Here is a 25,078-nt window from a genome sequence, read left to right on the forward strand (position 1 = left end):
ATCCACCCAGCAGGGTCCGAAGAAAGCTTAACGCATAGCGTCACGGCCGTCTCGGCGGTGCTAGTTTTAGCATTTTCCCCTTCATCCCTTCTATTTCAAAAAAGACTCATGTGAGAGGACCAAAATAACTACAAGAAGGCCCCGGCGCCCCAGTCTCGACACTTTTTGATTATTCCCGTAAACGTTGCTGATGTGTGGATGACCTGGTCTCAACTGGTTTATATCAGTCTCGCTTCTTCGCTTCCCCATCTTTTTATTTTATTTTCACAATATTTCTCTTCACACAATTCCTGATCCGAGAGAGTTGAGACACACTGAGAAAAGCAGACCCTCACAATGGCCCTCATCGAGCTTCTCATCTCGCCATGGGCACCGGCCTTGCTGGCTGCAGGCTTGGTGGCCTACTACCTATACCCATATTTTGTCACCTACGCACATTTGCGTGGCATTCCCTCTCCATTTCCAGCACAATTCACAAATTTCTGGCTCTTGTATGTTGTCCGGCGCGGAGACAGATACGAGACGGTTGATAAGCTTCACAAGGAGCTGGGCCCTGTTGTGCGGATCCAGCCCAACCACGTGAGCATCGCGGACGACGATGCGATTAACATTATCTACGGACACGGAAATGGATTCCTGAAATCGTACGTATATGTGAACCTGAGCAAAGCAATACGCACCCGTATGCTTCCTCAGAAGAGACACTAGCTGACCCCGCACCAGCAACTTCTACGATGCCTTCGTCTCCATCCAGCGAGGCCTCTTCAACACCCGAGACCGCCATGAGCACTCCCGCAAGCGCAAGATTGTCTCGCACACCTTCTCTGTCAAGTCCATCGGCCAGTTCGAGCCGTACATGCACGAGAACCTCGCGCTCTTCGTCAAGAAGTGGGACGAGCTGATTCAGAACAGCCCGGCCAAGCAGGGCGCCGTGCTTGACTGCCTCAAGTGGTTCAACTATCTGGCCTTCGACGTGATCGGTGACCTCGCCTTTGGTGCGCCGTTTGGTATGCTGGCAGCTGGCGCCGATATTGCCGAGGTCCGTGAATCACCAAACAGCCCGCCCATCTACGCCCCGGCCATTGAGATTCTCAACCGCCGTGGTGAGGTGTCTGCTACGCTGGGAATCTACCCCGAGATGAAGCCCTGGGCCAAGTACATTCCGGACCCGTTCTTCAGCCAAGGTCTCGAGGCCGTGCAGAACCTCGCCGGAATGGCCATTGCTCGCGTCAAGGCTCGTCTGGACAACCCTCCCGATGTCGATCGTTTGGATCTTCTCGCCCGCTTGATGGAGGGCCGCGACGACAAGGGACAGCCGCTTGGTAGAGAGGAGCTCACGGCCGAGGCCTTGACGCAGCTCATTGCAGGCAGCGACACGACGTCCAACTCATCATGCGCCCTGCTATTCCACGTTGCTAGAACCCCCGGTGTCATCGAGAAGCTCCAGGCCGAGCTGGACGCTGCGATTCCCGCTAGCGTTGATGTTCCTACCTACGAAATGGTGCGCGACTTGCCCTACCTGGGCATGGTGATCAACGAGACGCTCCGGTTCCACTCCACATCCGGTATCGGTCTGCCGCGCGAGATTCCCGCCGACTCCCAGGGCGTGTCGATCCGCGGCCACTTCTTCCCACCTGGCACCGTCCTCAGCGTGCCGTCCTACACGATGCACCACTCCAAGGAGATCTGGGGCCCCGACGCGGACGACTTCCGCCCGGAGAGATGGGAGTCTGTCACGACCAGGCAGAAGAACGCCTTCATTCCTTTCAGCCACGGTCCCCGCGCCTGTGTGGGCAGAAATGTTGCCGAGATGGAGATGAAGCTTATTGTGGCTACGTGGGCGAGGCGTTACCGCGTCGAATTGAAGCAGGACTACATGGATACCAAGGAGGGATTCTTGAGAAAGCCCTTGGAACTGAACATTAGCATTCACAGGCGGTAGAATAAGTATGGGTCTGGTGGATGTTGGCACAATGGCATGACGCTGCGTGTCTTTTTGAGATGTAGGTATACATTAAGACGTTACAGAGGAACGTATCCTATGAGTACTCTCATGAGTTTATTCAAAGCCTCTTCAATAATGCCCACACCCGGTTGTCATGGTTCTTCGCAAGTTGCATCCGGATTCGTCAGACCATCTGCTTCATGGTCTGGAACGTTACCTTGCTATCTCCCAGCAAGGTTTGCAGCGTAATTTGAAGACCCTTATCATCTGAGATATGCCGCCGAAGCCTCCGTTATTGACTCAAGAAAGAGCGCGGCGGCACTTAAACTCCCGAGGCTTTCGGGTCCATCGCCGGTGGGATAATTGGTATGGAATAGACTAGCTGTACGTGTGTAGCACATCCTGCTTATCTGGCGGCTCGCCTTTAGCAAGCTGCTCGTGTACTTCATAAGAAAATACTTACACATGAATGATAGATCCCTGACTTTGCAATTTGACTCTTGTCAAATCGTGCCGAGTACCAACCGCAAGGTTCGCGGCTGTCAGTTTCTGCCCTTTTGTCATCGGCAAGACGGCAATTTCGTTCCCGTTTCACCCGAGTTTACGAACTCATCGGGGCTTTTCGTCTGATTGTGAAGTATCCCCCGCTTCATTGAAAGTCCTGAAAGTCTCCTTGAGACCACTCGTTGGAGAACCAAGCAAGGGATTCTAGACCCATGGGCTCCATGTTAAAGTCAAGGCTGTCCAACGCGCCCTCGAAAGCGTTGTTGACCTCGAGTGAGCCAGGTCCAGCGGGCGGCGGCGCCGGCAACATCTCCTCGTCCGGCTTGTCCGACTCGACGACTTGAATGTCTTCCCAGGCACCGATGCCAAAAGGCCGATTGGTGAGCTCGTCGGCGGCGGGCGCACCGCTGTCCGGATCATCCACGAGCTGCACTTGTTTCGCCCGGCCCAGTCGCGATACGCGCTTCGGTCCGTTTCCGTTTCTCTCGTCATGCGGTTCTTCACTGACCAGTCGGCTAGGCGTGGCCTGTATTGAGAGACCGTGGTCCATGAGACGCTGTAGATCGGTTTGCTGGGGGAGAAGTCAGCGGTGAAGGGAACTAGTGTGATTGCAGGACTCACAATTGCGTTTGCTGCTGTTCCGGAACAACAACCCTTAGTGACGTCAAGACAGATCGAAGCCTTCTTCCGGAGGACGTCAGGGGTGAGACCATACTCCTCCGCGTTGAGATGATAGATATAATATAGCATGCGGACACACTGATAAGCACAGACAGGCATATCCAAGTCTGCTACAGGGTAGTGGTCCAACTGCTTAATGGAGGTAAACATGTTGGACATCTCCAGGGCATGTTCGAAGCATTGCCGTTGACATTGGGCGCTAAAGTCGGGTCCTAGCCGTTCAGCGGCAGTGCGTGAAAGGGAGTCTCGTAGTCCGACGAGCCCTAAGCGGTACAGATCACAATGGCATTGACGCCACCAGATGTGAATCATGATGAATACGCAGAGTCGCGGTGAGTACGCTCGCAGTCGCAAGCTGTTATCGGACCACCGGAAAGATACGGGCAATCTTTCGGCGAACTCTGAGAGCTCCTTGGCAAATGCTTGCAGCTGATCACGCATGCGAGCCAGGTCATCGTCGTTGGAGCAGGCCGCCGCTCTTTTGGCAAACTTCAAGATCCTGCCGCGAACCCAAAGGATACGTACGTGAAGTGCGAGGCTACCGATGTCGTCGTTCTCGGACTCGTCGGGCTGAGGGACCAAGCTGCGCATCGAAGGTGGTGCGAGATCGAACTCAAAGTCTCGCTCGTTGCATGGAAGCGGGATGTGGATGAGCTCGGGAGACCATAAGGTGAGATCTCGGTATCCGCCGGCCATGCCCTGGTCGATCATGAACAACGCCCACATGAGGCGACGTCTTGATTCCTGAGCCAAGAAGCACAAGTCGCTGTTCTCGTGGTTAAGACGCAGTGCCATGGCAAATCTCGCAGCGGTGGCGGCGAGTACAAAGGCGCTGGAGAAGCGCCGAGTCAAGATGCGGTACTTGATTATGAGGGCGAGTGTCTGAACCTTGATGGTTGAGGGGTTCTCCAAGCTTTTCAAAATCAATGCCTCGGATTCATCGACACACTTCTCGCCATACTCTTTCGTGCCTGGCCCCAGGTCGGTGAGCATACTCGTGATGCCGATGAGAGCGAGCAGCAGTGGTCGGTCCAGACCACCAGCGTGGTGCCTTTGCATGAGTGAAGCACGATGTAGGAATGAGAGCATGGGGATGTGATGAACATGACGAAAGAAATTGTCGAGTGCTCGACTGATGAGCGACTCGAATTGGGGATCAGACGTCGAGCTTTGAATAGTTAGTAACAGCGATATTTAAATTGAATGAGAGCCAGCCTACAGTTCCTGGTTGAAAGTACTTGGGGTGTTGGAGGCCATGACTTCCGGCCCACCGGCATCGGAGTCGTGAGCGCCATCATCTCTAGACTGTGACCGACGTACCTGCTGCTCACGGGCAGCGGCAGCGGATGATGTCGTCGGTGATCTTACAACTTGGTCGACACGGGGAACGTGATGGATGCTCAGGCGAGCTCGTTTGGATGCCCGGTAAACACACTCGATGCCCTGGTTACGACATCTTTGGCAGGCCGGGGTGTCGCCGCTGCACCGGGCCTTGCGGGAGTGACAGCTCTCACAAGCTTGACGTACGCGACGTCGGGGTAAGGGGAAGGATGGACCGGATGAGAGGCCATTGGGGTCCGAGTTGGGATCCTCGTAGGTGCAGTTGAAGCCAAGACGGTCGCAGTTGCTGCATACTTCGCGGCGGCCATCACAACGGACCTTTCGGGCTCGACAAGTGACGCATGTCGTTGTCGAGGACCGCTTGGTTGGCTTCGGAGACACGGACGAGGCTGATGCTGTCACGGCAGTGGCAGCACCGGGACCGGGACCGGCTGAGGCTGAGGCCGAGGGAGCAGACAGGTCGGACTGGATGTTGTTGGTGGTGGTCGCGGGTGCGGCTGTCGGTGGTCTGTCGGGTCGGAGGTGATGTCCCAGGTTGTCGTTGCTATTGTGATTGATGGTGTTTGGGATTTGGGGGTGATTGTTACTGTTGCCGCTGCTACTACCGAATAAGTCTGCCATTGTCCCAGACACGAGCGAATACGCGTGGGCGCGGCCTCGATTCCTGTCACCGGAACTCGGCGGCGTCTGCTGCAGACATGGAGAGGGATGAGGCTCGGTCTAAGGGCTCATGGATTTCCCATTCCGGGGAACAATCGGCGTGGGTCTCAACTCAGAACACGGCGACCTGTGTGTCCAGTCCTCTCTCTGCGCGCGCGCGCGCGTGTGTGTATGCGACTGAGTGTTTACTGTGAACGGTAGGTACAAACATGCAGGATAAATCCGGGGAACAACAAGGTAGCCGGTGGCTGTACGTGGAACAAAAGGTGATGGGAGGAGGTCTATCCGTAGCTAGAACAATTTTCTGCTCGGGGCAGGCAAGGCAATGGAGCAATGGCAAGGCAAGGCAAGGCAAGGCAATGAGCAGCTGTGTACATACGCAGTACGGCAGGTGGAAGCAGGGAACGGAATGCAGGCATAAGTGAGTGACCGTTCTCTTCATCAACCATTACCCGCGGACGAAAGCAACAAATGGCAGGTAGCCGGGGCTCTTTCGGAGACACTCTAGGGGGGTGTCTGACGACGAAGTAGGTACTTCACAGTGGCCCCTTGTCCCCCCAACTCGGTTGCCCGAAAAACTCTCCGGGGAATGACGGGGTCCAGCTTCGTTAAGATTGCCCTGAAAATTGCCACCGACTGCAACGGACAGGGCAGCCAGTGAGACGGAGCTGGCTCCTAAACTACCTAGGTAACTTACATACCATGGTAAACACAGAGTCTTCATTGTTCGGCTACTTACTTAGGTGGACAGATGAAGCTGTACAATTCAAGTCATCTTAATGGAGCACGCATCTCTCCTGACGGCAGCTTCGGAAAGCAAAAGCCCAACAGGTCCACTGAGAGCCACGTCAAGAATACCTAGACCACGGAACTCTACACCGTGTTGAATGGAGCATCATCCACCGCCAGATCCCCGGGTCGGCAGTCGGTCATCACTGGACATCAGACACCAGAGACCGGAGAAGAAACAGCTGGATTAGAACACATAAGTTACATACCATTTGTAACGGATCACTTCAACGGTGCTTCGTTCAACCTCGAGGCTCCGATGAGAGCACGGTCACGCGACACACAGACCCGGAAAGAGCGCAAAATATTCCACATTGTTCTGTCGCATGGCAGGCTGTCGGTCTGTTTGGCCGAGAGCCGACACCGAGAGCCGCAGAGGTACCTGCATGAGCATCTTGATCTGACATGTGCCCGATTGCTTTTCATAGAACCGTTCTGTTCTTCTGAACGGTTTGAGGAGAGATGTGATACAGGCATATTGCGTGTTGAAAAGCATCCATCACTGACTCTGATTTGATCGCAAGCTTGAGATGCTCTGGCCAACAGATGCACCTCACAGACGAGTCAATTTCATTCAACACTGACCGACAGCCGACGTGTCCTTGGCATAGTTACAGTCACAAGCTTCATCGCAACCTTGGTTGGCGGGATCTTACTTTTCCGCAGCATTCAGGCGGATCAGCTAGCCGTCGTCTGTCCTTTGCCGGACTTGAGGAGACGCAGATCTTGGGGATGTCGTGATCGGTCTTTGCAGATGTTGAGCAATGCCTACGGCGCACGCGGCGGTAGCGTCGGCGTCTTCCTGCTGTCATGGTATTCCCTGTGACGTTCAAATTGATCTGCACCTGACCTGAGCGGCCATGTTGCAATTGCAATTTGGGTGCAGGGCGGTGAGGACCCGAGGTGAGCTAGAGTACGACCTGTTCACCGAGCAAGCGGTCTGAGGTGAGCGGTGAGGCCGGGGACCTGGTGTGCTGACCGACAGGTACGAGCGCAGCACTGGCTTATCGAAAAAAATTACACCCCACCACAACCCCGCGATAGAGGAAATTTCCCGTACCTTTCAAAATCAATTCGCCGCCTCTCCTAATCATCGCCCGCGTTGCGACTGCATTTGAAGTGGCCCTGCAAGTTTTCGACTGTCGATAATATTTCCGGACTACTTGGAGTAACTGGCGAAATATCCATTACCGCCAAAATGTCTATTGAAACGGCGCCCGCTCCAGCGGTCGCAAGCCCCGCGGCGACCCAAGAGCGCAAGCCCATCCACACCCTCGTCCTCGATACCGGTCCGTTGATCAAGAACGACCCTCCCGTGAGCACTCTTCTCGCCCAGGCCGACGAACTGTTCATGCTCCCTTCCATCATCGACGAGATTCGCGACGTCAACACCCGCACCCGCGTCCAGACTACCCTCATGCCCTTCGTCAAGCTGCGCAACCCGCGTCCCGACAGCATCAAGTTCGTTACCAACTTTGCACGCCGCACCGGAGATCTCGAAGTTCTCAGCAGACCCGATTTGCACCTGCTTGCTCTTACCTACGAGCTCGATGTCGAGAAGAATGGTGGCGACTCTAGACTTCGCAAGGACCCCAATCAGCGCATCCCCAACACCCCTAAGTCAGCCACCAGCGATGCTGCCGAGGGTAAGCCTACCCAAGAGGTGTCCTCGGTCGAAGGCGAGACAGTCGAAGAAGAGACTTCTACGGGGGTGAAGGAGAATGCAGACAGCACCGAGACTGAGGCGACCGCAAGCGACGAGACAACGCAAGCTCCGCCTGCGAATGCGGATGCGACGGACATCACACAAGAGATGGAGAAACTGGAAGTTCAAGAGGACAAGCCCAATGAGGAGCAAGCAGCGGTCGAAGAGAGTACCGCCGAAGCAGCCGTCGCAAAGGAAGACGCATCGGACGACGAGGACGGCTGGATCACGCCGTCCAACGTCAAGAAGCACAAGGAGAAGGACAGCAAGAGGCTCCAACCGACGGAGCCGGCAGTCGACGTCAAGGTGGGCATTCTCACCTCTGACTATGCCATGCAGAACGTCGCCCTAAGAATTGGGCTCAACCTGCTGTCGCCTGCCATGTCGCGCATTACACAGCTCAAGACCTGGGTTCTGCGTTGCCACGGCTGCTTCCAGGTCTGTAAAAAGATGGACAAGCAGTTTTGCCCCAGCTGCGGACAAGCGACGCTCACGCGAACCTCGTGCACCACCGAGGAGGACGGCTCCTTCAAAATCCACCTGAAACGCAACTTCCAGTGGAATAACAGAGGCAATGTCTTCAGCATTCCCAAGCCGGTCGCTGGAACCTCCAGCGGCAAGCTGGCGAAACATGCCGGTGGCAAGAACAATTGGGGTACCAACCTCATCTTTGCGGAGGACCAGAGGGAGTACGAGAAGGCTGTTGGTGAAAACCGTCGCGCCCGTCGCAGGGACCTCATGGACGAGGATTACCTACCAAGCATCCTGACGGGTGATCGTACGAGCAACAACGGAAAGGTGCGGTTGGGCCCTGGAAGAAACGTGAACGGGCGCAAGAAGAGGTAGACGGCATAGTCTGGCTGTGTGGCGGTCGACGAGATGTTTAAATGTTCTGCATGATACCATGATAGACCTCAAAAAGGATGGACGGATGGGTAAAGGGCACTCTTCATAGGACTGGGAAGACAAAACAAGGTTGAATTCTTAAATGCGTCGCTTCTGCTTGATATCGCAGAGCGGTCTGCCCCAAAACGGACCGTGTAACAGACTCCGGTTTCCCCATGAACACAAGCCTTCCCCCCCAACGCCTTTAGTTTTTATGTGCCAGAGCCATGGATCGGGGAGCACCCGCGAACCGTTATGCTCTATCCCCACGCTGCGCAGTGCTGATGCTCTCTCCTGCCAGTCGAACAATCCGTCGCCGTCATGTGATGCTGGTCGGAACGGTTGTGTCTCGGCCGGGTATATGATGGTAAGATGCCGTTCGTTTGGTTTTAGGAAATTACTCGGTCTCTGTGGAGGGGTAGTTAGTCACTGGAACCAATGACCACGATAGGAAAGGATCATGTACTCACTCTGCTGGGTGAGAAGGAGGTTGAAGCGGCGCTTGAGGGTGACGCGCTGGCGCGACCACTTATCGTCGGGGGAGAAACGGGCGGGGTGCGCGGACTTGGTGACCTTGCCGTCGACAACCTTCTTCAAGGTGTACAGACGGTTGCCCGCCTCGTCGAGAGTGTACATCAAATGCATCTTGAAGTCGGCGTTTAAGCTGGCGTGAGTGTGGTGGTGGTTGTCGGCGGAAGAAGGTGGTCGGCGCAGGCAGGCCAAAGAACTTTTTTTTTCCCCTTGCGATTTGAAAATTTCAGGCCACGTGACCTTCGGTCAGGATCCAACCGGAAGGACGAATTGGATATTCACCGAAATATGGGGTCACCGCCTGTTCTCCACTTTTGGTATCAGTGTCAACACTCCAGTGCCATCATCTCATCCGGTGTTATTTCTTCATTTTCTTGTAGATGTCTATCTGTCTCAAGTGTTTTTGGGATTGAAATCTTTTTAAACGAAGTATCTTGAATTTTTTTTGAAGTTGTTTTCCGTAACATTTTGCCCGCTTCTGCTTTACTTTACGTGCTGTTGGTAAACACCTCAATCACCAAACGCGACATTCACATTTAGCATCTCCAAAAGCGAACACCAGGTTCCTCGGCCGTTCATGGCATTCTATACCATTTCATCAGGATTTAATCTTAGTCCCTCAAACACACCGTCGACCATGTCTATCAGTGGTGATGTCCCATGTCCTGCTCTTTGAACGGTTTGATGCTATGCCCATGAGGGAACGAGGGGCCTGAACAGCGTGATTAGTAGGTGCTCAAGTTTGTTCTCTCATGAGACGTTTCCACTGACCGAACTTTGGATGGACAATGTAGTTGTCCTGATACACGTCCACGGTGTTGTCTCGCGAGTACTCCATGACCTTACTGAAATCCACGCATTGGTGAGGCGCCGTCTGATTGACGATGGGCTGGGCATCTTTGTCGGTCCACATGTGAGTGATGATGGATATGTCGCCTCGACATGCTGCCCCCATTCTAAGCACCTCCAAACAGTGCTGGTTGTGCTCTCTGTTGATCGCAATTTCCTTGTCCGTTGCGTTCGGGAAGTAGTACTCGGGTGACAGAGTCTGATAAAGCCGTTTCTGATGCCCTAAATTAGCGACCCTAACACACTCGGAACCGCGAGCAGAACATACGATGCAGTGAAGCTCATGGAAAACGCTCAACATGCCTAGGTATCCGCCATCTGGCAGCTTTACAGCTTCATGTTGTCGGCCCCAGCGGTGCACCCATTCATCTGATACTCTGATGTTGTTGTCTGTATCGTTTGATCAGCATAGACTCAGTGGAATAAGCTAGAGACTCACGGACATTGCAGCAAATCTTTCCAAGCCTGATCAACTTCAGATCGAGGTTCCCCAGTGTATTTCCCATGTGGAGGTCCTTGAATGGGGAAGACTTCAAGATGAGTCTCATCGCCGATAGCTCTTGGGGGGGCTGTTATCAAGATCAGCGTTTGGTTTCAAACACAATGCCTCCAAGCTATTCAGCATACAATCAATTTGACTGAATACCCCAGCACTCGGTCTGCCCCGGATCATTGAAATGACGAATATCGTTGAGTATGCTATGATAAAGATAGCATGAAGTGTCCATGATCTGAACCTGTACCACTGTGACGGCTGCTTTGCTCGAGCTTCCGACAGCTCGACCTCAACATTATCGAGACTCGTTGCGGATCTCTCGTCTGAATACACGGGCGTGTAGCCCTTCTCTCGACGGGCCATCTTAAAGGCAACACAAGAATTTCAGAATAAAATATTACACAAAACGCTGCCGGCGTGAGGTAAGAACCAGAAAACCCAAATGTAAACGCGAGTCTCTAGTAAACAAGCCGAATGAAAAACCGAATGAACGAAACAAAAGTAAAGGGGGGGGGGGGGGGGGGGGGGACATGGCCTAGTCAGTCACTTGCCACCGTTCTATCCTGAAGGATTCGAGGGGTTGTGAACGACTGCAGCCCCGCTTCCTGCCTGCTATCCATATCACGCCTTGGATGACAATCGCATATCTAGTGGCTTCAACTTTTGATCCTTATTCCCGCAATTGGAAGGTCACTATCGATACGCTCATGATATCTGACGATGGCGTTTTGAACCAGTTGGGCTGGAGCAGTCTGTAAACGCATGACCTCTTTCCGTGTCTGCGTCCTCGAATCCTTCGAGAAAGTAGCTAAACCAGATATGCTAGCTCTCAGGTCATTCGAAAGATCTGAACATATCTATTCGTTGAACTAGGTAGCCTACAACATGCTTGCCACACGATTTGCATCTCGATCCTCCTTGTACAAGCTTAGCTGAAATAAGCATTTGCTGCTGCAGGCATCGAGTTCGGAAGACGTACATGAACGAAATGATGTCTATCGAAGTATTATGGTTAATGATGAGCGCGTCTGTCAGGCAGTCGCTCCAGAAATATCTTGCTGTCATATTGCTAGATATCTTGAGTTTCCCTGCATTTCATGTAGCCTAGGAAGGCTTTGCAACTAAATAAGACGACAAATCTACAGTGGCCCATCTTGCTCGAAACTTTGCAGAAAGGTCTTGCTCTCACGATCTTTCCAGGTTTCTCTGCGGTATGCGTGAATCCTCCCAGCTGTGGGTCAGCAAGCTAATGTAAATGGGGAAGGTCGCCCCCAATCAGAGCTGTGACTCTTTCTCCCAAAGGACTACTTCGGATGGGGTAAAATCCTTCAAATTCATGATCCTGTATTGACCGCCTTTCGACGTTTGGGAAACGCTTACTCCGTGGCCGACTCTAAGTGGAGCTGATAGCTTGTGCAACCATCTCCTCTAGCACCAGAGGTAAGAATCGCGATTCGTCAGCTCGCAAAGCCGTTCCATGTCACCTGCCTGATTGATCCATTGGATCAGCAAGCAAGGTATCAGCTCCTATGAGAAATTATCTCTGGCCCCTAGGCTCCGAACCAGTCGCCCCTAGAGGCTGCCAATGCAAACGCCTTCCATCATAAGAGGCAAGCGGACACTTACTCCAGCTCTTCATGAATCCAGTCCTCTTTGACATCTCATTAGCTCGTGACACTTCGAGCCAAAGTTATTTCTCGAAGTTTCCATCAAGCTTTCCATACATCTCGCTGCTTCAAGATGAAGACCGCATTTCTCCTCGCAGCTCTAGCAGCCTGCGTCGTTTCTCTCCCAACAGCACCTCATGTTGGACTTGGTGGGCTGGAAACTTTTTGAACTCCCTATAGATCTCTATTGACTCTTAACAGCCCAGACCAATGCCGATGAATCTTACCTCCCGATGAAGGCTCGCGCGGAGACCAGTGCCGATGAGTCGTACCTCCCGATGAGAAGAGCCGAGACCAGTGCCGACGAGTCGTATCTGCCAATGAAGCGTGCCGAGACGAGCGCCGACGAGTCTTATGATCCCATGCGACGAGCTGAGACCAGTGCCGACGAGTCTTACGATCCCATGAGGAGGGCCGAAACCAGCGCTGACGAGTCGTATTTGCCCATGAAGCGTGCCGAGACTACCGCTGATGAATCTTACCTGCCAATGAAGAGAGCCGAGACCAGTGCGGATGAGTCCTATCTTCCTATGTAGACTAGCTCCTGCTGGTTCGGAAACTAGTACTTTAGTAGTAAAGTTATAGGAAAATAATTTTATTCATGTTCAAGGCCGTTGGTTTCATGATTGTTAGTCGCTGTTTGCTCGCCCGCCGACGTGGTCCGAAGAGTGTTGAGGTCACAGGAGCACTGCACCGACCCGAGCAGACGAAAGAAAAACAGATATGGACGCATATATGAGTATGACTCTATCTTTAGTGAGTTTAGAGACTATGTTGGTTTACAGAAAAGGATTGCGGCGGCAGGGTTGACTTTCTTGACTTTGACTCGTCACCTCTCCTTCGGCTCCCAAGGCTCAGAGACCGAATAAAGAAGGGACATCAACAACATGGAACATAAATAGGCACAGTCCTTTATTACATGGTTTCGGAGACTGAGCTTAAGTCAAATGTAGCTGTTTGATTGGATAGAAGTATTGCTTCACTGGGGGTTTCCATTGACAAAAGTCCCAACCTAGTTCACTCTTGCATGAAGTTCTGGCATCTGAAAGCAAAGCTTGTGCTTCATCACACCAAATGAATCAAATTATTACAAGCCCCGCAATGCTGGGGAAGTGAAAGAATGTAAAGATTGCTAAGACAGCTGGTAATTGGGGTCATGGAATTCGTAATAACCTGACCCAACTTCTGTGGTCGCGCCCCCATTAGGCAACGTGATGTCGGCCCTGGTGTTGGGCGGGACTTGAACATTCAGATGAAAGCCGTTGCGGTGCAAAGCATTGTCCTCCGTGTTGTTCTCAAACCACCATTGAACTTTGACCTCTCCGTAGGGACTGATGAACTTGGCGTCCGCACTGGTGATGTTTCCGCCTGGGACGGGGGCGACGGCGATTCTCTTCCAGCCAGGCTCAGCAGGAGCGATGCCACCGATAACTTGATGCATCCAATTGGCAACAGAGCCAAAGGCGTAATGGTTGAAACTCGTCATCTCGCCAGGATTGACGCTTCCGTTCGACAACAGACTGTCCCAACGTTCCCAAGTTGTTGTGCCATTCTGAACAACTTGGTAAAGCCACGAGGGAACCCGAGTCTGTAGAAGCATGCGATAGAAGTCCTCCGTAGCTCCGATGTTGCGGAGAGCGAACCCTAAGGGAGGAGTTCCGGCGAAGCCCGTGCCGACGAGGTAGTCATTTTCTGCTACGATGTCACGCAGCGTCTGCGCCGCAGCAGAACGCTGCTCCTCGTCGGTGTAAAGACCAAAGTCCAAAGCCATGGCATACGCAGTCTGAGTCCTATTTGCGAGGGCGCCGTCTTGAATCCAGGCATTATGGAACTCCTCGGTCAGGTTGTTCTGTTGACGGCGATATTCCGTCGCGGCATCGTCCCGACCCAGAGCTGCTGACATGTTGGCCAGAAACTCCGTCATGTGAATGAGATAAGCATCCGCAACGAGAATCTTCGCAGTCGTAGCGTTGCCAGGTGCATCCGAGGGAGCTTTGGGGTCAAGCCAATCCGCAAACTGGAACGAACTGCGATTCCAGAGACCAACCTCGTTGCGACTGATACCCTCATCAATCCAAGCCTGAGCTTGAGAATATTGCTCCTCCAACAGATCAAGGTCGCCGTAGGCCTGGTAAATATTGAAGGGATTAGCGACGGCAACATCACCCCACACAGCAGCAGGCGTGGCGGGAGACTCCGGCGGGATGGTTGGCACAGTGAAGGGAACGACCATGGAGTCGTTTCGTTGCATTTCTGACCAAATATCCTTGTGCCAGCCCTTGAAAAAGCCGGCGGCGTTGTACAGGTAGTTGGCAGTGGGAGCAAATGCGTGTGCGTCTCCAGTCCACCCAAGACGTTCATCGCGTTGCGGGCAGTCGGTTGGGATAGAGAGGAAGTTGCCCTTCATAGACCATCGGACATTGTGATGAAACTTGTTGAGAAGTTGATTCGAGCAATCGAACCAACCAGTTTCTTCCATATCACTGTGAACCACGACCGCCGTGATTGATTCGGGCGTTAATGGGGTCTCTGCCGGCCAACCATCGATCTGAGCGTAGCGAAAACCGTGGAATGTGAAACGAGGTTCCCATGTTTGGTTACCGTTGCCATGTAGGATGATGGAATCCTCTGCCGTGGCGTACCGAAGGGGTCTTAGGGCTAGTTCACCGTCTTCCAGAACTTCGGCATGGTGGAGAGTGAGGTTTGTCCCGCTGGGCCCAGAAACAGTAAGCCTGAGCCAGCCGACAAGGTTCTGTCCGAAGTCGATGATGGTCTTTCCCGAGGGCGATTGGAAAATTGCTTCAGGCTTCCTCTCTTCAACCCGCCTGACGGGTGGTCCATCAGGTGGAACCAGATCGCCTTTGGGCGCATCTAGCTCCTTCGTAGCAAGCCAGCCGCTGGCTTCGAAAGCCGCAGAAGACCAGCCCTCCAGGTCCGCCTCTAGTCTGGAGTCGTACTTCTCGCCGTCGTAGATCTCAGATGTGAGAATCGGACCGGTGCTCGCTTGCCACGAGGTGTCGGTGGGAATTTCAACGGTGCTGCCGTCATCGAGAGTGGCAACGAGGAGAGAAATCAAACCAATGGTGTCACCGTAGTTGTTACGAAAGCCGCCTCCATAACTCAAGCGACCCGAAAACCAGCCCTCACCAACGACAACGCCAATGGCGTTATCCCCGCTGTTGACAAGTTCAGTAACATCGTACGTATCGTACACGTGCCGATAGTTGTATGATTGCCAGCCCGGGGCAAGCACAAGATCTCCGACCCTGTTTCCGTTGATCTCGGCTTCATATAAGCCCAACGCAGTGATGTAAAGGCGAGCGCTTGATACGTTTGCTGTCACAGGGAAAGTCTTTCTGAAGTAGATGGGCCGCTTTGGAGCGTCGATTTCGGTGTCTCTATCGGCGGCGATGGGAACAGCGCCCAGCCAGTCACTGCTGTTGAGGAGCCCAGTTTCAACAGTGACCCAGTCGGACCACGGTGTCGAGGGCTGACCCGATTGACCATGGGCTCGGGCCCTCACAGTAGCTTGTTCAGCCGTGCTTAGAGGCGATTCGGGCCATGGGACGAGCAGTGAGTCGGAGGAGTTGACGCTGTGAATGCTTGGTGCGCCACTGGTACCCCTGATGACCTCGAGGTCGTAAGAAGTCTGCTGCCAGTCGACAGCATTGCCTCCGAACCTCCACGAGATGCGAGGCTCTGACTCGGCTATGCCAAGAGCCAGGCGGTGGTGCTCGAAAGATAGCTGTGATATCGAGACAGCCATTGTATTGAAGGGAGCTGCAAGGCAAAGAGGAGTTGCGCCTGGGAATCTACTAGACCTCACATGGCTTTCCCAAATAGCAGATTATTATATATCTTACAATAACAAGGGTCACTCGGGCCTTCTTCACCCGTGAATTTGTTGCTGCCTCTGCCTGAGGTCGATGTTGGCAAGCCCGGAGAAGACTCGCGGCAGTCATCTTCGGTGGGCTTTGTGCCGCAGACGAGCTCAAGCTGGCTCGATGAGCTCATTCCAACCTCCATCTCGTCCTGCAATGCCCGAAATCTCTGGGGATCGGGCCGTTTAGCTTGCGGGGTCCCCAGACCAACAAGGTGGGATCTCCAACCCCACGGGGCGATATGCTTAGAAGGATGATGATCTCCGGCGCGGCAGCATTTTTGGTCGGAAATCCCGAGCCCAGGGTACCAATGCCGGTGGGACGACGCCTGCGTGATCCATTGAGATTTTGTATCGAGGCGAGACTATTTGAATATCGCGTTTGCTTGCTTCTCCTCTCAGAGACCATTTCGTAACTTCTACATGTTCACGGCTTCAGCACATAGCTTCATCGGAAGTAGAATGTTTGAAACCAGTGAAGGGGAGCGCTCCCGGGAAGCTAAAGCGAGGAAGTCAATGGGATGAACTGCCAAAACAAACAGGGAGCGCGGAGAAGTCTTGAGTACCTGGCAACCCCGCAAACTCGGTTGCCGGTAGTTGGGGAGAGCCCGACGCCAGGGCTTCATGACCCAGCTTCTCCGCATTTGAGTGTGCGGGGGGATGCAACCAGCTGACGGACGGTGTGAAAATACCGCTTCAACGATACGGCAATGTCCCTGGATGAGTCGTATCCACAGGAAATACGCGTTTAATCTTACCGTGTATGGACATTGGCCATCCTGCCAAGGAAGCACATCAACAGAGCCTGCAGCACAGGCTTGGCCCGGAGCCGACACTCCCCGTGACCAACAAGTGATTTCTCACCCGCCATTTGGAGTTTCTTGACTAAACACCTTCGGATTTCCCGAAACTACAGGAATAAAAGTGAGTTATTCGACCGATGGCCTTCCCAGAGAGGATGGCAGAGCGAGCACCCTGGTCAGCCTCCCGTGATCAAGGGGCACCAGCTGATGTCTCCGTACTCGGCCGAAATGTATGGATTCCGCTGGGGTTTCAGAAACACACACACCCGACCATGGCAAAGAGCCACAATGAATCTGTTTAACTGCCACGGCGGACTTTTCCTGCCTAGCACGAGCCACCCACCACGGCGTGTCGACAGGCTTTGTCGACAGGCTGGTTTGGATGAAGAAGAAACAAACAATCTGCGATGACTAAGCTACATGCAAGCATTTCCATGGTTTTGGGCGGAAATCCGCGGACGCGTGCGCGGGCGCCGTCGGCCCACATGTTTGTCTTCAAAAAGCCCCATTATTGTGTGCCTCGGGATAGGTATTTGGGCCAGACGGTCTGTGATCGTCGTTCCTCTCGAGTTTTGTCTTCGACACGGGCATCTTTGTTGCCCTAAGCTTCTCCCATCGTCAACCAAACACCCAGAAACAGACCGCCCAACAGAAGAGATGGGCATCCCAGCCAACAAGAAAACGGTCCTTATTACCGGGTATGCCACCGCAGCCCGCCACCAATGACATGCCTGATTCGCTAGAATGGTCGCCGAAAGAGGGCTCTAGTGCTGACAAGCTTTTTGCTGTAGCTGCACCCCGGGAGGAATTGGCCACGCGCTGGCCAGGGAGTTCCACGCCAAAGGTGGGCAGTCTGGTGTCACACCAACAACACCCCAGTACCCTCAATCAATTGGCGGCCTGAATGCTCACACGCAGCTTCGTTTTCAGGACTTCATGTCATCGCTACCGCCCGGCGCCCGGAAGTCCTCCAGGACCTCGGGGACAAAGGCATGACGACGATTGCTCTCGATGTCACCAAGGCCGAGAGCATTGCCGAGTGCAAGCAGAAGGTGACGGAGTTGACAGGCGGACGCCTCGATTTCCTCGTCAACAACGCGTGAGGCTATCCCACCCCAGAAGTGCAATTTCCCCAGGCCGAATGACAGATGCGCGCGAACAAATTCGCCAAGCCTTGCTACATATCTGACGAATTCTTGCATAGGGGCCTCACCCACACCGTCCCAGCTACAGACATCAATATGGACGAGGTGCGCCGGACATTTGAGACGAACGTGTTCGGTGTCATGGCTATGGTCCAGGCTTTCGTACCCCTCATGATCCCATCACGAGGTCTCATCATCATGATCAGCTCCCTGTCATCAGTCTCGCCGTATGTCTTTGGCTCAGTTTATACTGCAACAAAGGGGGCGTTGAATTCATACAGCCGCACACTCCGCCAGGAGTTGCGCCCCTTCGGTGTTCGAGTGATGGTATCCATGACCGGCACTGTCAAGAGCGATATCGCAAAGCTTAACCGCGAGCTTCCACCCAACTCTTTATATACTCGCGTCAAAGACCTGTATGCAAAGCGTCTGAAATTCTCCCAGAACAATGCTACTGTCAGCACAGAGGACTTTGCGAGTCAGCTGGTGGCGGAAGCGTTGAAGGGAGAAGGCTGGCTCGGAGGCTGGCTTGGCGGTGCCAGGAACTGGTTCTGGGCTGGTGGCATGGCAGGATCAGTTTGGTTGGCAAGATTGCTATTTGGTGAATGGCTCTTGGATGAACTTGCGTACAAGAAGTTTGAGCTGCCAAAGCTGGAGGCCATTGTGCGCAAGGAAGGAGTCAAGAGAGTTGAGTGATACAGATACTAACGCGTATATTCTTACACGGGAGATATAGTTCGATGTGCAATCTATTGATTATAAATAAGTTGAACAGCCCACGCATTCTACTAAGTCTGAAGCATTTTACTCCGTATTAAGGTGACGTTAAGATTCTTCCTCGTCCCTGGTTCTAGACTTTCCGGTACTTTCTTCTCGGTCCCTCAGGCCAAGGAACATTCCGAGCATCAATAAGTCGTAGCAAGCCTTCATAATTCCCGCTCCCGTAAGAACAACTATCCAAAGATTCTTGCCGGACAAGACGCCGGCGGCGCCGATTCCTCCAGCTTGTGCTAGAGTCTTGACGATGTTGACCACGCCTAGAACGGCAGTTCTTTCGTTGGGAAGGACTGCAGCGGCCAAGAATGCCTGCCGAGGGGCTTGATCCATGCTCTGCGTGCAGGCTCTTAGGGACAGGAATGCCATGGCAATCCAAGTACCAGAAGGGCCGGGCCCGGGAATAGGGATCATGGACAGAAACACAGCCGATGGCAAGTGCGTAAAGACCATCGTCTTGAGGGGCCCGAGTCGCCGCGCGAGGGGGAGGGCGACAAGGTTGGAGATAGTGGCGAGAAGGTTCGTCACTAAGAAGAGTGTCCCCAATGATCCTGGCTGCAGCGAGTGAACCGTCGTGAAAAAGTAGGTGAGCCATGAGGGCGATGCCATTCCGGAGGCGAACGAGTCAAGACAGAAGAGAATGAGTAGCCGGAAGAGGATCGTTTGTGAGAGCGGAGAGATATGTGGAAATAGAGACCGCAAACGTTGGATAATTGTAGGTGAGGGCGAGCTGGATCTGCTCTCGTCATCCTCGTTGCCTGAGTTGTCGGGCAGAAGTGGTCGAGTCTCGTCGTTGGCAGGTTTTGAGCTCGTTGAGCCGACTTCAACAGCGGAGCTGAGCCCCAAAATGAGCATCAACTTAATGAGGCCCAGAGCCGCATAGATCAAAAAAACAACTCGGTATGCCTCGTTCGTTGTCCACGAGTCATTGTCTTCGAGCATCTGAACGACCCAGCCGCAAGTGAGGGTTCCCAAAGCAGCACCTGCAGTTCCAAAGAGGGTGTACCACGCGAAGATGTCGCTGCGATGCTCCCTCTGAGTGAGCTGGGCCAGAACGGACTCCTCGACAGCACGAAATGGTCCAATCTCGTTCCCACTGGGACTAATAACGCCAACGATGCTGGCGACAACGAGGACCCAATAGTTGCCAAAGTACGCGAACACGAAACCACTCATAACCATCAATGCGGCCCCTGCAGCCAAGATCTTGCGCCTGCCGACTTGGTCGGTAATGGTTGTGAGAAAGAAGCTGATGACAACGTCCCCGAGAAGAGTCAAGGTCATGAACAGACCGATTCTCTCATCTGAGAAACCAAGGCTGGAAAGAAAATGGACAAGGATGAGAAACGAGGCGCCGTAGGCAAAGAGTCGCACGAAGCGCTGTAAGCAGAGCACCTTGGTGTCGCGGCATGATTGAGCAATGGCGGTAAAACCACTCTCAGCAGCAAGCTTTGACAGCCAAGACGACGTTTCAGACGACATGATGGCTTTGAGTTTCGTCTAGCTGAATTGTAATGAATGCTGTCTCTGTAATGCCGAACCTTCGCGCAGCATACCGGCACTTATAAGTCGATGGAGGCTCAAAATTGAAGTCCAGGGTCGGAATGTTGGCTCGGAGATATGATAGCGAAGGTCGGAGGACTCGGAGGTCAGCGCAAGGAACAAACGAAACGCACTCGCCCACTCTTTGCCTGTACGGGAGGTCACGTGGATGAGGCCACTTGGATGGCGTTTTGTTTTGCCAATGGCATGACTCCATTGTCCAAATGTCGTCAGCTTGGATGTCGCCGATCCTTGTCCAACGTCTTTTGAGTCCTCACCTTTGTGCGACGCCAAGTGCTGAGGCCAATTGGGATGTGGCATCCGGCACTAAAAATTTTACCCACGCCCCTGCTCCCGGCCGCGTCTCAACGCCTGTTGCACAAGACCGGCACCATCTTGCCGGCGGAGTGGCACCGACGGCAATTTAGCAGCCGTCTGGTCTGGGCAACGACTCGGAGATTCAACCGACGTTTTTCTTCTCTTTTCCGAGGGCTCGGCATCGAGTGTTCATGTAGCAGAGGCTGTCATCTCGAAAGTCAAGTCATGTGGCGAATAGTTGATGGTTTCGCTGACAGCATCGGCATGTTGTTGTGCATGACAGGTGTCCATTCGGACGGAACCCTGCTGAAGATCCTTTCTGTGCACAACCTTGTCAGAGCAGCATCCAGCCCTAATTCCAGGGCCATTGCAGGCGCTGGACACCTTTCCGTACTACTAAGACACTGCAGGGGTTCATAGCATACTTGGATCATACTGAATCACCCTCCAAATCATAACTTATGCGTTAGGAAATGAAGAGCTTATGAGGCATTGGATGATTCTTGGGCGTTAAATATGTAGTCACGTCTCAACCACCTTGAAATCAGTGAGCTCAGTCTCATTTATTTCTCCACAGGCATCAACGTACGGTTGTTTCTAGCTACCTCATCTCATCCCAGCCCATGCTGGCCAGCTCCCCGCGCAATACCTAACGCAGCCTCTAGTGCCGTTTCTCAAAGAAGTGGAAAAACTACCGTATTTTCAAAGTCAATCGTCTCATCGGGGCATTCGATGCGATCCATGCAAGTTCCGAAAACTCGGTCCCATAATCTCGTGTGTTTGCCATAGTTGCCACTCTTTTTCCAGCCCTTCCGGTGATGGAGGTCGTGATCTTCTAGTAGCAGATCGCAATTGAACCGTCTGAGAAGCCAAGCAAAGGGCGATGGAGTTGTAGCGTATATACGTAGGCCGCTGTGTCCACTCAATTCGGTGAAAATGACGTATTCCTGACAAAGCCACCACTCGTAAAACCCCATGGGGAAACCGAATAACTTGAGAGTCGCATACGTGAGCAAAGGTATGCCGGCGATGTCCCAAAACTCTTGTTCGGAATCTGCAAACAGGGCCAAGAGGGGGTTTGGGTGTTTCGTCAAATGATGTGTTCGGTGATATTGCCATAGAGAGTCGACCTCATGCATAAGTCGATGGTACCAGTAGAACCAAAAGTCGAGAATAATCCCATACAGACCGACCTCGAGGGGTACCATTTTCCAGTTGATAGTATTTGGGGCCTCGTAGCTCCGGTACGCAAGGATAACGGCCATCATGGACCGAAATGTCGATGTCGAAATCAACGATCGTAAGACCTTCTTCACGCTCCTGTCCGGTACGCTGTCGCGCTCGTGCTTGTCACCATCCAGAAACCCGTGGATATGGCCGAGGTCGCGCATGATATTGATTTGATGAATAGCGATAAGCTTGATGAAAGCACTGTAGAAGATAAAGGCGGCCACAGGATGCAGATTATACCCCGTGTAAGACACAAAAAGTTGATGAAGAATAAGCGGTGCACAGGCGTGTACGATAATCCATCGATGGAACTGCCAGTGCGGAACGTATGGAACTGGATCGCCCTTCTCGTGGATAGGGACCTTCCTGTCGAGGTCCACGTGGTGTAGGCCGAGTCGTTCAATAATCCAATGATGAGCTTTCCATAGACGTTTGTCGCGAAGGCGCCATGTCGATTTCATAGGATCTTTACTCTCGCTCATTGTTTCTGCAAATATGACAATTCGAGGAAATTGTTCGCGGTTAGGAACACAAGGCAAGATTTTCGCAGCTGATTGATCACTTACGATGGGATTCGTGGACGATGGCTGGTTCATTTAATAGTTTCGTCTGATTACCGCCCTCGGCTCTATCACGTTCACGTGTTTCATTGAGACTAGCTGTTAAGCTCGGACAATACGTCAGGTTATTAGACGGACTTCCTATTGCCTGCCCCTCACGCACCATCATCCGAGTGTTCTGGGGTTTGCTGCCAGGGTCTTCGTTGTTCTCCCTGGACCCTGGCTGTGCCGGCGACTGTTTCATTCGACCGAGGCATTCGCACTCGCATAGCCGCGCCAGTAAATATCAGATGACAACGTGTTTTCAAGATGATCTGCATTCTGATCGAGCAAGATAATTTGTGAGGAAGATCTACGCGTTGCGTCTTGATCCGTGGATAGCGTAGGGCATCGCAACAATCATCATCTAAAGCAGCCGTGTTATCACGATGTGGAAACATAAGACAACACAGAATAATTTCTTGCGGGGGATATAGTACGCATCTATCAGCTTGATTTTATGCCTCACCTTCGCGCCAATACCCAAGATACTTCACATGTTCGTCTGTTTCATGGAATATGACCAACAAGAATGTATGGCTTGTGCTTCGTTTCTTGGCTGAATTTGGACCTCGGGAGAATGACGATATTTTCGAGCATAAGATTGAGCGGGTCGCTCAGGGATCAGGTTACTATGCTGCTGACAGAATCTTCTAGGCTACATCGACGATCACGAGTGGCGCTCACGAATTTGACTTTCTCGGTTGAGTCCAAGGAGCTTCTGTAGGTCATGCATAGAAAAATGAGATGTGCAGTGCACGTGCAAACAGTTCGTAGTTCACTTCGCATCGAAAATCGAGAATTGTCATATGCCGGGAACATCCCCGATTAATCATCATGTGGTCTGGTATGCGACACGACAAGATTTCCTGTTCCGTCATTATTGAAAAAAGAGATTATGCGAATCAGTGGTATTAGGGGACATACGTGGAATCGAACAATACATGAAGCAAATCAGTCTGCAGTTGACACGTGTCTCCGTAAGTAGAGAACATAAGACGCAATCGAACAGCACATAATGCAGACCAATTCTCTGCCCAGAGAGTTCCAAAGCTGCTATGTTTGTCGAGGTCTATCTGGAAACCTAGATTGGTGTACCTCTCTGTCAACACCTATGTAATTGCCAACCCTAACGGTGTCCAGCTTTCGCCTCAACTAGCCAGATTTAAGAACAACAAAAGCAAGAGAGAAGGTAAATGCTTTTGAATGGGAAGAATGTCACTCTCACACCCCTCCCAAACCCACAAACAAGGTCTTATCCCGGCAGTCAGAAAATGGAAATGGTAAAGGGTTATCCAAATTTCTGGAGATGCGGTGAGGGCGATGTCGCCAAACGTATCGCAGACGAAGAAAATGCGTATTCATCACCATCCTCATGTTCAGTAGCGAAGTAGAGCGGGCTTGGAAGACCTCCGTGCGAACAAGGCTGATGGAGTTGCAGCTGAGTTAGGAAAAACATCCCGCAATAATCAACAGTCCAAGGGTGACGATGAAAAAATTCTCTCAAATTTTCTAATTACTTCTGATCGTAAATCACCCATGACTTTCATCGATCATACACTGGCAGCAGCAACCTTGCTGACAAGTCCAAGAATTCCAGCAGCCGTGACGGAAGTGTTAGATCTAGTGAAGCCCTCGGCGAACGGCAAGCGCTCTTCCTCTGGAGTAGAATATCAGCTTTGATTGCCCAAGATATCATGCCATTAAACTTACGGAACAGAACCTTGACCCATTCGGTCTTGGCGTTACCGTCGTCCAAGTTGCCAAAGATGGAGAGGTAAAGGGCAGTCTCAATGAAACTGAATTGAACACCGTCGGCAGTCAGACTGAACTCAGGGTTGGCGGCGGCCGCGGCCTGAAGGCGGGCAGCCCTAGCCTTGGCGGCAGTAGGGATAGAGATGGTCTCGTTGACGAAGTGGGAGGCAACGGTCTCCCAGATTTCCTCGTCGAAGCTGTGGTTGTCACCAAAATAAACATCGTTGCGGCTCAGACTGCCATCATGCTCAATGACTGGGTGAGTAATAATTAGCACTTTGTATGGATTAAGTCCGAGTCCTTAGATTGACTTACCTCCATGCTTATCAAGATCGTCCAAGTTGAAAGTGGCGTTGTTCCCGGTTGTAGACGTAAGAAGTGCTTTCTGTCCAACGAGAGTGGTTGCAGCAGGATCCAAGTTCACAGCTGCTGTAAAGCCAGTAATGAGGTCGGCCAGGGAGACGTTCAATCCGTTGCGAGGGAGGTAGCCATGGTTGGCAAGGGTGTTGACCATCGGGCACGGGCTTCGGCCTGTCAAAAGAATGTTAATGGGTGTTTCCTCCCAGAGCTACCCATCTCCACTGAGTCTACTTACGGTCATCGGACGTGGGAGGAGCCCAGTCATTCGCTCCACGACGTATCACGGCGAAGGCATCCACCGCGAGAGCAGCGGAGAGGACGAGGGCGGACTTGAACATCATCTTGAACTTGAGGATAGCGATTGACAAAGACGGAACGAGCAGGCCGGAACTAAGAACGAAGGACTGGGCTTGATGCAACGGTGGTTAGAAGGGTCCTCCATGGTAGCAACTGGCAGGACATCGTGGGGTAGATAAAGCCCAGTGGTCGATCAGAGCCGCTGCCCGTTCTAGAAATGACCCACTGAGGCTGTCAGCTCGCGGAGTTGCCGGTCAAGGTGACCAAATGTGACGCGATTCCCCATTAGTATCCAGAGCCGTGTGTAGTGACAGATGCAGGG

At 52.7% G+C, this 25,078-nt stretch overlaps 9 protein-coding genes across 9 annotated transcripts; 4 read left to right on the forward strand and 5 right to left on the reverse strand.

Moving 5' to 3' along the window:
- Positions 1-336: 336 nt before the first annotated feature.
- On the forward strand, positions 337-1,942 carry bphA-1 (Benzoate 4-monooxygenase; the record flags this gene model as incomplete). The annotated part of the gene is made up of 2 exons (XM_036637744.1): positions 337-644; positions 724-1,942. The coding sequence occupies 2 exons, from the start codon at positions 337-339 to the stop codon at positions 1,940-1,942; spliced, it is 1,527 nt and encodes a 508-aa protein (XP_036497829.1).
- Positions 1,943-2,594: 652 nt separating this feature from the next.
- Positions 2,595-5,092, reverse strand: CGCS363_v005896 (uncharacterized protein; the record flags this gene model as incomplete). The annotated part of the gene is made up of 3 exons (XM_036637745.1): positions 2,595-3,020; positions 3,071-4,298; positions 4,350-5,092. The coding sequence occupies 3 exons, from the start codon at positions 5,090-5,092 to the stop codon at positions 2,595-2,597; spliced, it is 2,397 nt and encodes a 798-aa protein (XP_036497950.1).
- A 2,026-nt stretch (positions 5,093-7,118) lies between these two features.
- nob1 (20S-pre-rRNA D-site endonuclease nob1) lies at positions 7,119-8,471 on the forward strand (the record flags this gene model as incomplete). The annotated part of the gene is made up of 1 exon (XM_036637746.1): positions 7,119-8,471. The coding sequence occupies one exon, from the start codon at positions 7,119-7,121 to the stop codon at positions 8,469-8,471; it is 1,353 nt and encodes a 450-aa protein (XP_036497828.1).
- Positions 8,472-9,685: 1,214 nt separating this feature from the next.
- CGCS363_v005898 (uncharacterized protein) lies at positions 9,686-10,749 on the reverse strand (the record flags this gene model as incomplete). The annotated part of the gene is made up of 5 exons (XM_036637747.1): positions 9,686-9,753; positions 9,813-10,104; positions 10,159-10,280; positions 10,330-10,459; positions 10,537-10,749. The coding sequence occupies 5 exons, from the start codon at positions 10,747-10,749 to the stop codon at positions 9,686-9,688; spliced, it is 825 nt and encodes a 274-aa protein (XP_036497952.1).
- Positions 10,750-12,126: 1,377 nt separating this feature from the next.
- CGCS363_v005899 (uncharacterized protein) lies at positions 12,127-12,589 on the forward strand (the record flags this gene model as incomplete). The annotated part of the gene is made up of 2 exons (XM_036637748.1): positions 12,127-12,202; positions 12,255-12,589. 2 exons carry the CDS (start codon positions 12,127-12,129, stop codon positions 12,587-12,589), a joined length of 411 nt encoding a protein of 136 aa, XP_036497953.1.
- Positions 12,590-13,185: 596 nt separating this feature from the next.
- Positions 13,186-15,819, reverse strand: CGCS363_v005900 (uncharacterized protein; the record flags this gene model as incomplete). Its single annotated transcript, XM_036637749.1, has 1 exon — positions 13,186-15,819. The coding sequence occupies one exon, from the start codon at positions 15,817-15,819 to the stop codon at positions 13,186-13,188; it is 2,634 nt and encodes an 877-aa protein (XP_036498808.1).
- Positions 15,820-17,393: 1,574 nt separating this feature from the next.
- ayr1-1 (NADPH-dependent 1-acyldihydroxyacetone phosphate reductase) lies at positions 17,394-18,577 on the forward strand (the record flags this gene model as incomplete). The annotated part of the gene is made up of 4 exons (XM_036637750.1): positions 17,394-17,434; positions 17,528-17,580; positions 17,667-17,835; positions 17,941-18,577. The coding sequence occupies 4 exons, from the start codon at positions 17,394-17,396 to the stop codon at positions 18,575-18,577; spliced, it is 900 nt and encodes a 299-aa protein (XP_036498809.1).
- A 129-nt stretch (positions 18,578-18,706) lies between these two features.
- Positions 18,707-20,137, reverse strand: CGCS363_v005902 (uncharacterized protein; the record flags this gene model as incomplete). Its single annotated transcript, XM_036637751.1, has 1 exon — positions 18,707-20,137. The coding sequence occupies one exon, from the start codon at positions 20,135-20,137 to the stop codon at positions 18,707-18,709; it is 1,431 nt and encodes a 476-aa protein (XP_036498810.1).
- Positions 20,138-23,897: 3,760 nt separating this feature from the next.
- Positions 23,898-24,800, reverse strand: CGCS363_v005903 (putative sterigmatocystin biosynthesis peroxidase stcC; the record flags this gene model as incomplete). Its single annotated transcript, XM_036637752.1, has 4 exons — positions 23,898-24,004; positions 24,058-24,354; positions 24,415-24,630; positions 24,695-24,800. The coding sequence occupies 4 exons, from the start codon at positions 24,798-24,800 to the stop codon at positions 23,898-23,900; spliced, it is 726 nt and encodes a 241-aa protein (XP_036498811.1).
- Between the last annotated feature and the right edge of the window lie 278 nt (positions 24,801-25,078).

Source organism: Colletotrichum siamense (assembly GCF_013390195.1).
Source record: "Colletotrichum siamense strain Cg363 chromosome Unknown KSG_Cg363_contig03, whole genome shotgun sequence".
In the NCBI taxonomy this organism is placed as follows: domain Eukaryota; kingdom Fungi; phylum Ascomycota; class Sordariomycetes; order Glomerellales; family Glomerellaceae; genus Colletotrichum; species Colletotrichum siamense.